At 40.3% G+C, this 16,768-nt stretch overlaps 1 protein-coding gene across 4 annotated transcripts in view; it reads right to left on the bottom strand.

Annotated features, from left to right (window-relative positions):
* The window catches only part of SLC66A2 (solute carrier family 66 member 2), an 81,035-nt gene that overhangs the window by 50,092 nt on the left and 14,175 nt on the right, over positions 1–16,768 (bottom strand). For 3 of the 4 annotated variants that reach the window (XR_013340485.1, XM_021553399.2, XM_021553397.2), the window contains exon 4: positions 15,580–15,633. The exons of the other annotated variant lie outside the window; for it this stretch is intronic. Coding sequence is in view for 2 of the 3 variants with exons in the window: in XM_021553399.2 (XP_021409074.1) it covers positions 15,580–15,633 (54 nt within the window). In the remaining variant the exon portion in view is untranslated. The remainder of the gene's footprint in view (positions 1–15,579; positions 15,634–16,768) is intronic. 4 annotated transcript variants of the gene reach the window in all.

Below are 16,768 nucleotides of genomic sequence, written 5' to 3'. Positions count from 1 at the left end.
TTCAGTTTTGCTTAGTAAAAAATATCTCATTATTTCTAATAAGAAGAAACTGATTGGAGCTGAGTAACATCTGCTTTGTTCTTGTGTCTTTGAATAGAAACTGAGAGTATAAAAGAATAAGAAAAAAAGAGTAAATTAATTTTATTAAAAATCTATCTGAAAATAATACCCACTTCACTTGTTTTTTTAAAAAGAAACATTTCCACAAAATGAACCTTCAGAACAAACACTACAGTTCATTTACATATCTCTAATTTAAATTAAGTCATTTTGCACTTCTATTTTAAATCAATTTTCAACCCAAACAGCTTGCTATAAGTTACATTTAATGCAATACTTGACCATTTAATTAATATTTTAAGATTATAAAAAATGTAATTTAAACAGATCATTACTAAAACAGTTATTCTATTTACACGTATCATCACACGAACCAAACTTTCTTTAGTAAAGACACAAAATAATTTATTTTATTACCATATTTCTTGTTTGGTAATTTAAATCATTATTTGCAAAGGTAGATCCAACACTAACCTTTCTTTGCACTAAGAGGAAAAAAACTTACATTTTCCTTATCAGCTTTAATGAAGCAGAGTGGTTGGAAGTGAAAATGAGATGGTTTGGGCCTTGAAATGAGAACAACAGCTAGTGGGATGTGACTCTGAAGTATATTCAGGGACTGGTATAACCTACAAAATAATTATTCCACCTTAATTCTGCCTGTTCCATGACACAATGTCTTATACAACCCTCCAGCAGTCCTGACAGCAATCTGGAATGTGGCTGTAAACCATCACTGCTCTACACTGTGCTGTCACACCTCTAAATGTCTAAATAATTTGCTCCAATATCTAATGCAACCTGAAATAATCTACATCAGGTGCATACAACAGTAAAAAGCATCAAGCTGGAAGGCATGGGGAAGATGATGTACTGCCTGTCTCTGAAAGCTGACCATCACATGTCATTGCAGATGACCAGAGTGGATGCATAGGCCAAATCTGTTCCACCACAGTATTCCCATCAAACAGCTTTCCCACTTAGGGCCAAGGTCTGCACCATTTCCCATAACAATGCCTACCTCCCCAGCACACAGGCACAGAATCAACAAATAATTTGTAAACAAGTTTCTTCTCTTGAGCATTCTTAAATCACTCTTTGGGCATCTGTTAACTGCCAAACATCAGAAGTGACAACTTGGCATCCACACCAGAAAGCTGTTTGGTTTGGTGTTTGCTCTTCAGCACACCTTGGTTCATAGAAAATTATTCCAAAAATAAAAACAGATAAAGCTAGCTGTGAGCTTACTATTGCAAAAGAAAATCAGTAAGTAAGTAAAACTTCACGAGGCAGGCAGGTTTTCATGACACAGTGCTGATCTCAGCACCACAGAAGGCAGTATTCATCTCATCAGACTCGAGCTCTGGAGTCCAGTCCACCATACTGAGCCTCAGATTCAGGCCCTTCGCAATTCACGGGGAGAGACTGGCTTGACTTCAGCTTCTGCAGGCTACACAGCAAGTCATGGATAGACCCAGACAGGATGCCTTTTTCTGTTATGGAAAACACTGAGATTTCAGATGTTTCTCCATCCCAAGTCAGGAAAAAAATCACATTAACATTAAAAGATGGCATCTAGCAGTACCTAAACAGCCTAAAGGGTCAGGATGCAGGCTTCAGGCTCCCACTGAGAACTCTCTCTCCCCTTGGCTTACCAAGAAATCATCAGAGCCACTTTGCTCACACTAATAAATTCAGAGTTAACTGTGCAAGCAGAAGCCTTCACCTCAGTCTTTCCTATCCTATCCAAGTGTCATGATATTTGCTTTATAGCCTGTGTAACTGGAGCACTCAGCTCCAGTCTTTAAAGAGCTAAAAATATTCAGGGGAAGAGACAGACACAAACTAAATGGGCAATGAGGGCTAAACAGAGCCAACTGCATGCATCTTCTTGTGGTGGCAACAGGGGATCAAGAACACACAGGAAAGCAGGAGCACATAAGCCCCCTGCCCTAATTCATCCTTGCTGAGCATTCACATGGGATACAGAGTACCTAGGTTCTACTGCTTCATTTTCCAGCTTCAGAGATGGGACATAAAATAGGATTTCCTGTGTCATCTCTTAAAGGCAAGCAGACAAGGGAGAGTGTCTAAGATCTCTCTTCTCTCTCACTTGAAACATCCTCCTGGAGTTTGAAAATCCTTTTCCAATGAGCATTTGGTGTATCACTGCTTGCAAAGTGCGAGTGTGCAGTGGAGAGAAAATGGGACTCTTCAGAAAATAAAGCTATCACAAATTGTTTTCTGTCCAGGATGGTCAGTGTACTGCATTACAGGCTAAAAGCATGATATTTGTGTCAAAATAGAAAAGGGTTTATTTTGTTTTCTGTTCATACAGCAATGAAAATGGCAAATAAATGATGTTTCAGTGATAAGTGCCTTTCAATCTCCAGCATCAGGAAATACATCAGGAAATACCTTGTTAAAATGCCATTATTTAGAAGAGCTTCAGAAGTATCGATTTCTTTATTTATATTCCCTATTTCTAGCTTACTAGAAACTAGTAACTTGCATGTTTTCATTGATTTTTAAATAAAGCTAAAAAAACATATAGGACATAAAATGTAGTGAAAAAAATCCATCAGGCTGTGTAGAACAATCACATTGTACCTTTAGCATTACCTCTACATACAGTTCATAGAGCAGATTATGACAGCTTAGACATCCAATGTCACACCTGCCCCATGCAGCACTTCAACTGGGACCAAGCTGCCACCCTGCCCAGCACTTCAGGTCGCTTCATTGTCCATTCCTCCCACTGAATACAGCAGTGGGTATGGTTATCTCAGCAGGTTCATTTCCAACAAAAGGCTCTAACGTACCAAATGAGCTTTCCCAAGTGACAACATCTGGCTTTCCTAGGGAGCATGGTTAGAGAGTCAGCAGCAGAAAGTGAATGCTGTGCTATGTCCCATCTCCTGTACATGACAGAACTTTAATATTGGCAGATGTTGACTCTGATGACGTGTTCATTTGTTGAATTGTTGTTCCATACCACCTACCTAAATGCAAAGGGTCTTTAAAAACTCATAAAATCTACAAAATCTGGATCCTAGATCCTAGTTCCAGAATTATAAAAATGTGCTGCAACCAGAAGTTTCCTCCCTAGCAAGCTGTCTAGACAATCCATTATGTCTGAGCAGGCAGCACTGGGCAACAGTGCTTCTTTAAGCACACACCATGCCAGCCAGTCACTTAGGAAACTAAAAAAGCAAGCTACCAATGTATCTGTACTAACAGTTAAAACCCCCTCAGCCTCAAAGTTTATTCTGAAGTCTGTGGGGACTTGAGTCACACTTCAGAAATTTCTTCACTTGTATCTTCTGCACTGAACTGGCAACTTGGCCATCATCTAGAAAATCATAATTTCTCTTCTCACTTTTTTGCTTACAGAAACTGAAAGAGAGCTGGCAGGCAGCAAAGCGGGTCATCACCATGAAAGCCAGAGAGCTAATTGTCACCACGACTCTAAATTCAACTCTTGCCTTCTTGCATTAATAATGCTTTAATGTGCTTTCACTGGTGAGGTCTGCCCCCTACAGCTCCTCAGCCCTACTAGCAAAGCTGAGGGAGTGAAGCAGTACCCAGGAACAGGAAAGCAGGAGCTTGGGACTACCAAAATTTTCAAGTGACACAGACAGGATGCATGTGGGGGTGTTGAGGCTGCAGGCTTTGCAGGCTTTGAGACTAGTCTTTGCAAGGCTAGTCCATCGTCTCTGAAAGATCATGGTGCTGGGAGAAATTTTCTATTACTGGGGACAGGGGGAAGGAAAGGTAAAAAAATCACATTTCTCTCCAAGGAGAAGACCAGGGAACTACAAGCCAGTCAGGATAACCTCATCCCTGTGATGGTTATGGAAGAAGTGCTCATGGAATTCACTTTAAAACACGGGAAGGATAAGAAAGTAACCAGGACAGCCTGTGTGGCTTTACCAAGCACAAACTGCAATCGACCAACCTGACCTATGTGACAACTTTCCAATATCTGAAGGGAGCCTACCAGCAATTGGAGAGGGACTCTTCAGCAGCTGCAGTGATAGGACCAGGAGTAAGGGGTAAAAATTGAAAGAGGGGAAAAATTAGGTTGGCTATTAGGAAGAATTTTTTTTACTGTGAGGGTGATGAGACTGTAGATGCCTGACAAGTGTTGAAGGACAGGCTGGATAAGGCCTTGAGCAATCTGGCCTAGTGGGACACATCCTGCCCACTGTGGTGGGACTGGGACTAGATGGTCTTTGAGGTACATTCCAATTCCTTAACATTCTATGAATTCATGGTTTTAAGAGCAAGAGAAGAGCAGTAGGTGTTTTTTAAACTGCCTTTAACAACACTGCTGATAGTCTCTTGCAGCATCTTTATTAAAGAATTACCAGTTGGTTAGTGGACAATAAAAAAGGCAGAAAACTGGCTGGATCATTAGGCTCAAAGAATTTCTCCTCTCAAAAGAAAAACATACAATTTACAACCAGTTACAAGGCAGCCCACAGTGATTAATACTAGGACAAATGCTCTTTAATAACTTTCATTAACAACCTGGATGATTGTGAGTTCATGAATACTAAATTAGGGAGAGTAAGCAATAAACAACTTCATCCCAATGCAAAGCAGAAGGGCAGATGCTGACCAGTGTCAGGACATCAGGAAACAGCATGAAGTTGTGTCACAGGAGGCTTAGTTTTGGTATTAGGAAAAGGTTCTTCATCCAAAGGGTGGTTGGGCTCCTCTGAAAAGTGGTCACAGCACCAAGCCTGACAGAGTACAAGAAGTGTCTGGGTAACAGCCTCAGGGTCACAGTGTGATTTTTGGGGCTGTGCTTTACGGGGCCAGGAGTTGGACTTCAGTGAGCCTTGTGGATCCTGTCCAAACCAGGATATTATATGATTCTATGATCTGAGGACAGCACACCTATTCAAAGGGATCTTAGTCTGAGATATGGGCTGACAGGAATACCTTGAAGTTCAGGGTTACTGTGCAGCTGGGAAGGAAGGAACCACAGTACTGGTGCAGAGGGCTGACTCACTGGAGAACAGTTTCACAGAATAGCAGAGGGTAGCATGGCAGCCAATTTGAGTATGAGTCAAAGTGTACACCCATGGTAAAGGCACTCAATCACTTTCCAGGTTGTATAGTTGGGCAAATGTGTGGCAAGCAGATGGATTGACATGTTTAATGCTCTCTACTCAATGCCCACAAGACATATCTGGGGTAATGCATTCAGGGCATCCAAGTACAAGGAAGGCCTACTGGAGTGCACTCTCAGCAATTTCACAGATGACACCAAGCTGGGTGGAGTGCTGATGTGCTGGAGGGCAGGAAGGCTCTGCAAAGGGATCTGGGCAGATCTGAGGATCAATAAACTTAGGCCAAGTGTGTGACAGTCAAAAGGCCAAATGCCTTCAGTCACAACAACGGCATGCAGAACTACAGGTTGGGACAGAGTGGCTGGAAAGTTGCCCTGGTGGAAAAGGACCTGGGAGTGTCTGTCGGCTGTCAGCTGCTGAAGAGGAGCCAATGTGTGCCCAGGTGGCCAAGAAGGGCAATGACCCTGGCTTGCATCAGCAGTAGTGTGGCCAGCAGGACCAGGGCAGTGCTTGACCCTCTGTACTTAGCACTGCTGAGGCCACATGTCAAGTCTTGTGTCCAGTTCTGGGCCCCTCATGACAAGAATGTGCAGAGAAGGGCAATGGAGCTCAGGAAGGCCTGGGAACACAGGTCTGATGAGGAGCAGCTGAGGGAGTTGGGAGCATTTACCCTGAAGAAAAGGAGGCTCAGAGACCTTATCACTCTTTACAACTACCTGAAAGGAGGGTGTAGCCAGGTGGAAGTCAGCCTCTTTTCCAAAGTAATATGCAGCAGGATGAGCAAAATGGATTCAGGTTGGATCAGAGGAGATTTGGATTATATATTAGGAAAAAAATCTTCACCAAAAGGATTTTCAAGCACTGGAACATGCTGCCCAGGGTAGCAGGTGACCACATGTGAAGGAATTTAGAAGATTAGGTGTGATGATTAGAGACATGGTTTAGTGGTGGATTTGGCAGCACAGGGTTAACAGCTAGACTTGATGATCTTAAGGATCTTTTCCAACCTAAATAATTTTATGATTCTATAAATGAGCCTCACAGAGGTCCACCAAAATAATTAAAGAGATCAAGTATACACTGTACATGAAGAGGCTAATAGGACCCATTCAGCTTTAAGAGAAGGGTTCTTTCTGCCTACAGCTGTCTAAGGGGGAAGTGGATCATGGAGGCAGGCTGCTCTTGAAAGCACTTGGAGACAGGACAGGAGATAACAAGACACAAGGTACACAGGAAATTCCAATTAGATGGAAGTAAAAATTTTATTATCATGAAGACAGACACTGGCACAGGTGTCAGAGAGGTGGAATCTTCATCTCCGTAGATACAACTCACCCGGACAAGGCCCTGAGAAACTTCATGTAACTAGACCTGCTTCAAGCAGGAAACTGGATCAAATAACTTCAGAAGACCCTTCCAAGCCAAATTTGAAGAATGAAGCTTACCATTCAGATCTAGATGTGACCAAGTTTACAACAGCATGTGACAAGCTCGAGGCAGGCAACTGCAAAATCTTCTCACCTCTACCAAACCAAAGCAGCTGCTTTGCTGCACATGTGCTCCCTGATATGAAGGGTGAGCAGACAAACTAGTTGTCTGAACATTTAGATTTCATTGCTGATAGTATTAAAGCATCTAATAATTCTGGCTTCCACCAAGAAGGAAAAGATTTTTTCAATATCTTTGTTTATTTGCTATTTCCTCAGCCTTTTCTCTGAGGTTCCATTTTAGTGGCTCAGCAGACATGTTTTGGAAACCCCAGAGCACCCTCATGTGGACAGATGTTGCTAGCAGTTCTCCTTCCTCTGAATTGTGTGAGGCACAAGCAAAATGAACATTTTATTCACAGGTTTATCTCTCCACCACACCACCAACTGGGCATGGTTCTTACACCATAAGTAGTATTTCTGCTGTCACACAGCTCTCCAACAGACCCTGTTTCAAGCCTCTTCTTCCCATCAGAGTAGAGCTGGATGACAGGCCTGACAGATGGCTGGTCAGGGACATCAGCCACCCTGAGCAGCACACTCCACAAACATGGTGCTGAACCTTGCTCCTGTGAACCTCTAGGTATTATTGCACATGCCAGGCTGGGGAGCAACCTTCATCACCTCTCTTCTTCCCAGACTGAAAAACAACTTTTCCCTCAAGGTAACATTGAAATTTCTTGGTAGCAAATAAAAGATTGTTTTTCTTTTCCCCCACTCATCTTTGTTAAAAAATAAAAAAATAAAAAAAAAAGAAAAAAAGACAGGCTGGGAGAACAACAGCTGCACTGCTGCTTTCGAGCTCTCCCAACCACTGCAGAGTGCTCCTTGTGCTGCACAGCAAAGAAAAGGCCCTGACACTGTACACACCTCCCTTAGTCCACCTAAACTGTGCCTGTCCATCCCCTTTTCCTTGGGGCAGATAGGCTTTTGGAACAGGCATGGGTCCTTCAAATGCTACACTTAGCTTGGCAGATCCTCTTCAACTATAAACACAAGCACTGTAAACTGCATTAAGAAGTTCATAAAACAACAGCCTACCCATATTTTCATGTCAAAGCCATTCAAAAGCAGCAGCAAGGCTGGTGCAAAGAAGGGGTCAAAAGGCTTAGGTCCAAACATACTACTCTACCACCAAATAACATCTTACTGAAATGACTCTAACTCACAAGAGATTGTACGAGTCTGTGGTTGACTACTTCTCTACTGTCTGTAAGATGAAAACTTAACGGGAGATAAATAATAATTTCAAAATGCGGTAGCAGCAAAAACAACACTGTCCTCCAGGTTCCCTGCCCTAATAACAAGTAAACACAGGTAATACCTTCTCAACTCTGTTTTAGGGATAGAGAATATGTATATTGTTTGATTACCACCAATGACAGAAGCCAAATTAATTAACATGCTATACAAAACATTACAAAGCTAATACAGTTGACAGAGGAAATCACAAATATTTTATTTACAATCCCACAATAGTTCAGATGAGAAAAGCCTTCTGCAGGACATCTAGTCCACTCTGTTCAATGGTAACCTGTTAAAAATTTAAAAACCGAGGACATTTAACTTTAAAAAGTGGTACTTTGAACCTTGCTGATTAAAAATGGGTAAATTTTTAAACTGTGAAGAAGAACCAGTTTAACCACAAGTTACTGTATGCAGTATAATAAAATACAAGCAAAATGTTATTGTCCACATTACACAAGATCAGAATAACCCCTTCAGCGCTTAAGGCTTCAGAGGATTCAGTTTAATAATGAAAAGAAGTTGCAGGTGGCAGTTCCAATTTCTCAAGTATTTTGAAAGAATACTTTTTACAATACAGCTCTCAAAGCACAGGAATGCTACTGCATTTATCGCTGAATGCAAAATACTTTGTATAGTGTATCAACTCTGCTGGTGCAAAACATGTGGCTAACATGAAACATCCACTAGTCACCATCTCCCATATACAACTAAGGCGGGAAACATTATTGACCAGATAATGTTTTCATTGTCAAAGGTGTCAACTCTGATCTCTGAGTGAAGCCCAAAAGATTAACATTGTTTTTTAATGTTGCCGAACAATAAGTCAAGAAACTAAAATTCATCAATGGTTATTAAAAATCACAGACTCTAGAACTGTTGGCTTCATTGCCCACTAAAAATATAACCTGAAATGTAATTCACCCATCCATATTCCATGGTGGGTATTCATTCCATTCTCCATCCCACAGGCAACCATGACCTGGCAGGAGGCAACTATTCTTCCTGCTTAACTGTTGTAACAGATTCACAAGTTAAACTTGGAGAAAAGCAGCTTCCAAACTGAAAGGAGCTTGAAGCTCACTGCTTCTATTTCAGACCTGCACAAGAACTTGCACAGCTGAAAACACTTTTCCTCCAAGTTTTCTGTTCAAGGACATTACCTCTCTGCCTACCAATTCTAGTTTCATCTTAAATTAAGGTAAAATATCTAAGTTCCAAAACAAACCCCAAGATCAGTAGAAACGTGTTCAACCATCATTGTGCTAACCAAAGTTCTGGAAAAAAAAGGATTAAATGTTACCACCTAAATAAAATCTCTCCTCTGAGTTATGCTACCTACTTAGAAGAAAACAGCAGGTCACCAGCCAAAAAGAACATTTACCTGGCAGACACATCATTCCATTTTCAGATAACTGAAAATGGCAGACCCAGTAAGAATCCAATATGAAGCATGCTGACTAAGATAAGACTTCAACTTGAGAAGGAGTGTGCTAGCATGAAGTAACAGGTGCTCCAGAGCTCTCGTACACTACTAAACCAGAAACCAGAATTAAGAGAGGAGTCCTTGGCATTTCTTGGGCTTGGAAAAAACACTGTGGTTTTTTTGGATTTATAGTACATTTCATCACCTCACCTTTCTTCAGAGGCAACTCAAGCATCTGTGTTTAGGTAACATAGGTCTGTGTTAAGAGGCACCCTATCAAACATGCCTGAGATTCCTACGCTGTTCTGGAAATAAGCAAATCACATCTGAGTCTGCCTGTGCTGGCTCACACATTCATCGGGTAATCACAGAAAGTGTAAGCACCATGCTCAGGATGTCTGAAATTATGGATTTTGTTTCCATCACGTACCATGTTGAATTCCTACTTCCCTAGAAATGTTTGGACATTTGCTGGCTGATGGAAAGTAGAGAATTAATCCCTATTTTGCTGTGCCTGTATGCACAGCTTTTGCTTCACCTATTAAAGTATCTCTACCTCAACCCAAGAATTTTCTCAGTTCTAGCCTTCTGACTTTCCCCTCCCACCCACTGCAGGGGAGCGAGTTAAGTGGCTCTGCTGGGAAGAGCTGCCTGCCCAGGTGAGTTCACAACATCAGATTATTCCCTATGGCTTAAGTATAACTACTGAAAAGTCAGCAGTTCATTAATAGAACAATACATCCGAGATCAGTTTAAGACTTGGAAGCTATTGCTTCATACTTTACATATCAGTCGTACAAGTAATGCCAGTCTCTTCTACTTCTGTTGCTCAGTTCATCCATGCATCCCATGAAAAGAAACACCCTTAGGTTTTCTGAAGGTGATGACCTTAACTCTAATGCAAAGCCACCACCTATCTCTCAGGCCTAAACCTGCTACATGCCATGCATTACAAGAGTGACTTACCCACCTGGATCCCTCACCACTTCATCTGCAATTCTCTGGATTTACTGCAATTCTCCCTCTCCCCTTGCTCCACCTCCCAGAGAGCCATGTGGGCCAGTTGCCTCCAGCATAGGGAAATGGGAAAATGTAAAAGAAAATTCATTCCCAACCACTGTTATCAGGAATGTGCTTTCACAGCACTCAGGCAGGCAGGAAACAGACTGGCCTCATGCCTCCACCTAACTGCAGTGGGTGTGTGTATTTCTGGATTTTTCACCTTAAGGAAACTGCCAACTGCCAGAGGCAGGGATCATAGCTGCTCAGAGGCCTCAACAATCAATCCTTTGGGTTTCTCCCTTCTCAGCTGTCTTTCAGAAAGGAAAATGTCTCTCTAGAATACAGAATTTAAATTTATCCATCCCTTTTATACCTTCTGAATAGTAACAGATAGGTCTGCAAAAACGTATGCCCTCCTACTGAACCATTTTCAACAGGACATAAAAGGCCACAGAACTTCTCAGGCCCACTAGCCTAAGGGGCTGAAGAAAGATTTACCCTGAATGGAAATTCAGAGCCTGAAAGAGAGTATTTACTTGGAAACATAAAACTGGTCACAGAAAACAGATTGATCCAAACCCATTTTTCTCATGTTTTCTGAAAGAAAATTATTTTACTGTTGAAATTGAAATGGTTCAGGACAAATTCCCTATGAAAATAAACAATTTTTAAAATTAAATTATTCCCTGTCTGTAGTTTAGCCAAAAAAAAAAAAAAAAATATCAGTTCAATCTGTTCAGTAAGCCAACAATTCCTAAGCTCTTTTATAAAAAATTCAAGTGTTCTGTTTGGACTGAATTATTCTGAAATGCTTGAATAGTAATGAACTTAGACCTCCAGCACAAACCCATACCTGTAAAGACAAATTATTTTCCAGATTTGTGTTGGTCTTTTTTGCAACAGCAACTAAAAAGAAAGCAAACTTATGTATTAAAAAAGACACCGATGTTTACCACTTCAGAATTTATTTAAAACAAACTTTAAATTGCCCCTATATGTTTATAATCTCCATTTCTTACTCTCTTTTGTCTCCTGAAAGGTCTAAAAATTGATGCAGAGAAAGACATGGGGAAATGACTATTCCCATCATACACAGAATTACAACCAAAGTTGCCATTTTCTCAGGCAGAGTAGACCTGAATTCTTCAACAACTAGAACCCCATTAATATTTTTTAAATCTTTTTTTTTTTTAGTTAAAAAAACCCAACAAATCACAAAACTAAACAAAGCAAAAAACAAAAAAAAAGCAAAAAAATAGTCTTTTGGCATACTGTTTTCTCACAGACATGCCATTACAATCCCTTCTCCTGAACATCCTCCCCAAAATAGTAACAAAAGCACTCTGAAATTAGTCTAACGACGATACATATAATCCTGGGAAGGAGGGATAGAAATCCTCCCAAGAGCACTTCCATGTTCAGTTACACACAGACAGAGGTGGTGACACCCCAGCAACAACTCTGCTCTCATCATTCCAGCTGTACAGGGAATTCAACCACTGGGCAGCACAGTGCAGAAGTCAAGTACTTTCAATGAAACCAAGGTGCTGCCCACAACCAGCGAGGAAATCTGTGCCTCTGCTCTGCCTCCAGCTCTGCTCAGGGTGTTGGGGCTGGACAGAGCAGCACATGGTGCATGTTACTTACGGGCCACTCTTGGAAAAATACAGTGCTCACCTGCTAACTGTGCAGGATGCCCTTCTGAGCCCAAACAGACCTAGCACTGAATAGAAGTCAGAGAGCTGATTAAATAAAGTTTAGATCCTTCATGGCACATGTAATGTAGTAGTGCTGCTCTAGAATATGTCAACACTGTGGTGGTGCTGGTGAACAACACAAGCCAATGGACACCCTGAGGTAACTAAAGAGAAAAGGAGAAATGTGAGTGGAAGTGAGAGTTATTCACCAGGCTGTCACACTGCCAGTGGAAACATGCAGCAGATGCCTGCACCTGCTCAATTCACATTACTATTTTCTCCTCATTATTATGCAGATATAAGTCTATAAAGTCAACGATACATACATTTTTCCCCCTAAAAAATGTTTAGTAGTTTAAAATATTTTGCAACAGATATTTGATGAATCTAAGTTTTTTTCCTGTTTTATTACCACTAGTTTTTATTAGTCATGTTTACATATATTTTGTGCCTGTGTGCAGGCATATATACACAGACACGTGTACTTTTATCATCCCTTTGACACTTTATCCCTCAGCTGACCAAGGTGAAGACTTTGGTCAAATTTAGCAAGAAGTTTCCAAAGTTTTTTAAAATTTAATGTACTTTGATGAATTTTTGAGTTAAAACCCAGGTTCAGGATTGAGTAATACAGCAAGTGTTAAAACCATCTTCAGAGAGAGAAGGAAATCACAGAAATGTCTTTCCAAATGCTTAACCAACTACTTAGAAGGAAAAAATCCAACAAGTCCCATCCACTTTGAGGCTCACCTGCCACACACTGAAACCACTCTGAAAAACTTTAAACAATATATGCTCTTTGGAGCTACGGTAGTGTTTTGTTACTTCTTTGATGATTTTGTTACCCCAAAAGTTTCCAATACTCACAGGGCTCAAAATATATCTATGGAATTTGTATTTTAGCGAAACAGATTAATACACTTATTCACATTTGTTCTAAATCATCTGATCAAGAAACAAGGAACAAGCAAAAACCCAAATTTCAACTCAACTGCACCTCGCTCAGCTTGACAGTTGCCATGCTACCAGGAACTAGGTAGAACTAGGTACCTGAATTAGAAAACAAAGGAAATAAAGCATTAATCCTTCAGAACTGGAGCTACATCTTTTTAGTCTTTCCTTTGCTAATAATAAAAAAAAGGCAAATAATTTTATTTCTAAATGGAATCAGAAAACCCTACACCCTGGGGCCAACCTTACTGTAAATTTTTTAGGTCACTCAAACTGCAGTAACCTTCCCACATACCCTCAACTCTCTCTCAGTACTAATAAAAAGTCACTTTTCAGAGTCATGTGACAGAGATAAAGGCTTTTACAGATAACATGTGGAAAAACAGTGGCATTAAGCGGTTTCTTGAACTACTGACAATAAAATAAAAAAGCAACCCCGGGGAGCTCAGCAGGAGTTCAGTTCCTATTCAAGGAGAAACACTAAACAAATGCCTCTGTATTTATCTAACAAGTTCACCTAAAATTCATTGGTAGCCCAGTACATTTTCAGATGAATTGTTCAACAGCTCTATAACGAAATAGTTTTCAGAGATCATCTTCATTTACAAACATAATTTACTACATGACCAGAAAAAGAAAATAATATAATAATTTCTGAATCCTAAAAACATACTGAAAATGTTTTTTTAATTTCCTTTGAATAATTGAGTGGTGTAAAAATCTGTTCTTCTTGAGCAGAAGTTTTAATTAAAACTCATTAAAGAACATAATGAGAATACACTAGCACATGAAAATATGCTAAATATTCCCCTCAGCTAACCTCTTATGTGAGCTTCCCCAGAGCTGTAGCGAAACACAGCACTACAACACACAGCTGAGTTAAGCCCTATGTAAATTTAGTGTGACATATGCTGTGACACACAGCACTGTGCACCCCACCCTTTATACCACCAGCACATACTTCTGTACACACATTATACACAAACAACTTAAAGCATTTCTAATTTCTTTATAGCAGTGAGAATTGTCATATTTCAGACTTCCCCACCCAGTCTTTAAACTTCTGAGCAGTAGTGTAAGGCTGTCTTGTTCCTTAGCAATAATTCAATTCATCCAGTTTTGCTAAGCAACTCCAAAAAAACCTCAAGTAATACCTATTAAGCTGGATTAAGATGTGTGGTGCTTTATTCTACATCTTTTTAGGCTATCAAACTACCAACAAATGACTTTTCAACCAAAAAGACGAGGAAAAAAACCTGACTGAAATAAGTAAAAGGTCATATTAATTATTTCTGTTTAATTTTAACCACCTGAAGTTGACAATTGTTTATAGCTCTGAGACTGTAAATAAAGCATTGCTGGAAACTAGTAAAAGACAACAGGAATACAGGCACAAGGAAGACATTGCTAAAACATTGCATTCCAATGGTTAGTGCTGCAATCCAGTGAGAATGACCACACGAACTAGAATAAAAGACAAACAAAGTAGTTTGATACCAAATCCAGAAAAAATAATGTTTTGAAAATACAAAAGGAAAAGGTGCTTTGCAAAAATACTGGTATAAGACAAACTGATAAATTTCTCAAACATGGACTTTGCCCCTAAATCTGAAAGGGGAGACCCAGAAGATTAATCAATAAAAGTGTCTTATTTAACCTAAGCAGGGCTGGCCTTATGGTTTCAATAAAGCAATCAGGTTAATACCATTCTTGGGCAGTTTGTTAGAGCTAATTCCAGCTTGATTAACTGTGTGTTGAGAAATACACAGACTCTCCTTTTGCCACAGTATTGCTCTTCTATGCCCTGGATATTACCAATTGAGTTGATCCCTCACTAACTCAAGAACTGCAAGAGAACACAGCTGGTACCAATGGAAGATGCTGAATCAGTTCAGTTAAAACCAGTCTGAAAGCTGACTTTGGCAAACTTCTGTGTCAGTGTAACTTCTTTGATGCAATACTCCAAATAATTTAAAACAAAATTACAGTTACTTGACTAAAACTGTTATTCCAAACTATTAAGAGTGGAGAAAGTACTGCAAGGTTGTTTTGCACCTAGTATTTCCTGTTCCTTAAGTATATTAAACAACATAGATTCCAACTCTGAATCTGAAGATTGGAAGCTCTTACCTTGAGCATTACTAATTCCCAGATAGCAATTCTAAGGCTGCTCTATAATGAAAAAGAGAGGAATATTCACAAGGATGCAGGCACTTTGCTTGAATATCAAAGTGAAATATCTGCTGTATATTTCATAGTTTCCTCCAGGCCAAAACTGAAAAAAGGCCAACTGAATCTGAAGAGGCGGATCTCTGTTTTGTTTGTCCAGCTTGGGGAAGAAGTAAGGAAGACACACAGTGTGGTCAATTCAACTGCCTTCAAAGAATTTGTTTCTGAAATAGAGCTGAAAGCATCTTTTCCTCTTTTCCATGAAAGTTAAAAGTGGACAGGTGAAAAATTAAAAAAAAAAAAAGACACCAGGTTTTAGTATGTCAAGAAAATGTAATGTAAACATTCTCTATAAAAATGATCATGCAATCATTTCCAAAAATGATCACAAAAAGTAGCGAATCATGAAATATGTAGTTAAGGGGACAACTTCAGGCAGAATGGGTTTGTACAGTACATACCCAGATAGGATCTCTTGGGAGGTGCTTTGATTTCTTCATCCTTACTATCTGCAGCTACATAAAAAAAGAGTTGAAGGGGAAAAAAAAAAGAAGGAAAGACAGACTTTTATGATTAAATGCAACAGTGGTTATTTAAGTTACAGTTTAGTCAGTTAGTACATTTTATTCATTAAAAAATAATAGCCAGACCAAAATATGTCAGGAATTTTAGTCCCCTTGCTTTCTATAAGGCTCCCACCCCACAATGTTAAGATAGGACTGAGCAGTAGGAAATTGCAGAACAGTCTCAGTGCATAACCCAACAGCAGTGTACCTATGAGGGGAAAATAAAGGCTTAAGAAACAATGAAACAGGCAGCTTCATTCTTACTTTAGACTACATAAATTCTAACTTTTCATGATGTCGTGGGTTGACCCTGGTGCAATGCCAGTGTCCCCACGAAAATACACCCTCCCCAAATAAATGCTGTGAGATGCGATCAGGAATAGAGCAGAGCAGGCCCAAGCTTAAAAACAAAGGGAAAAACTTTATTAAGCTACTACTACTACAAAAAAGACACATAGAATTCGGAATGAAAGCCCTCCAAAACACTACTCCTCCCCACACCCAATTTCCAACAAACCACAGTGAGACAACACCCTGGATTCCTGATCCCATTATCACCCTCCACATAATCAATTCTAAGTTCATCAAGGGAGAGAGGAGTCTCTCCGGTACCACAGACCCCAGGAAACACAATTGCCACCTTTTGTGTTTCCATGTCACACATGGCACCGCCTGGAGAAAATCTGCCAGTGTGACACTCTCCTCTCACCACTGTGCATGGACAGACTGCTCATAGAGCTCCTTTAAGGATGCCCTTAAGGATGCCTTTAAGGATGCTTTACCAAGGACGACAAGAACAACAGTCCAGTGTCTCATTTTGGGACCACAGTGTCTCCCATTTTCCTCCTCCCATGGGGCAACAGAGATCTTCTTCCTTCTGGAGACAGAGGGCACCACCACACCCTCCTCAACTCTTCTCTGTTCACTCCATTCCTGTGCTGGTAGTTGCTAAAGCAGGTCTCTTGGCTCACCATTGCATCCCCCTAAAATGCAGTCTCTGTTACAGGAGAAACTGGTTCAGTCTACAGCTATACAAGAAAAGTCCAGCCAAAAGCCACTCCACCATTTCCTCCCACCTAGGATT

This window comes from Lonchura striata, chromosome 1 (genome assembly GCF_046129695.1).
Source record: "Lonchura striata isolate bLonStr1 chromosome 1, bLonStr1.mat, whole genome shotgun sequence".
Lineage (NCBI taxonomy): Eukaryota > Metazoa > Chordata > Aves > Passeriformes > Estrildidae > Lonchura > Lonchura striata.
The sequence above is the reverse complement of the archived record's forward strand: the minus strand, read 5'-3'. Positions and strand labels throughout refer to the sequence as shown.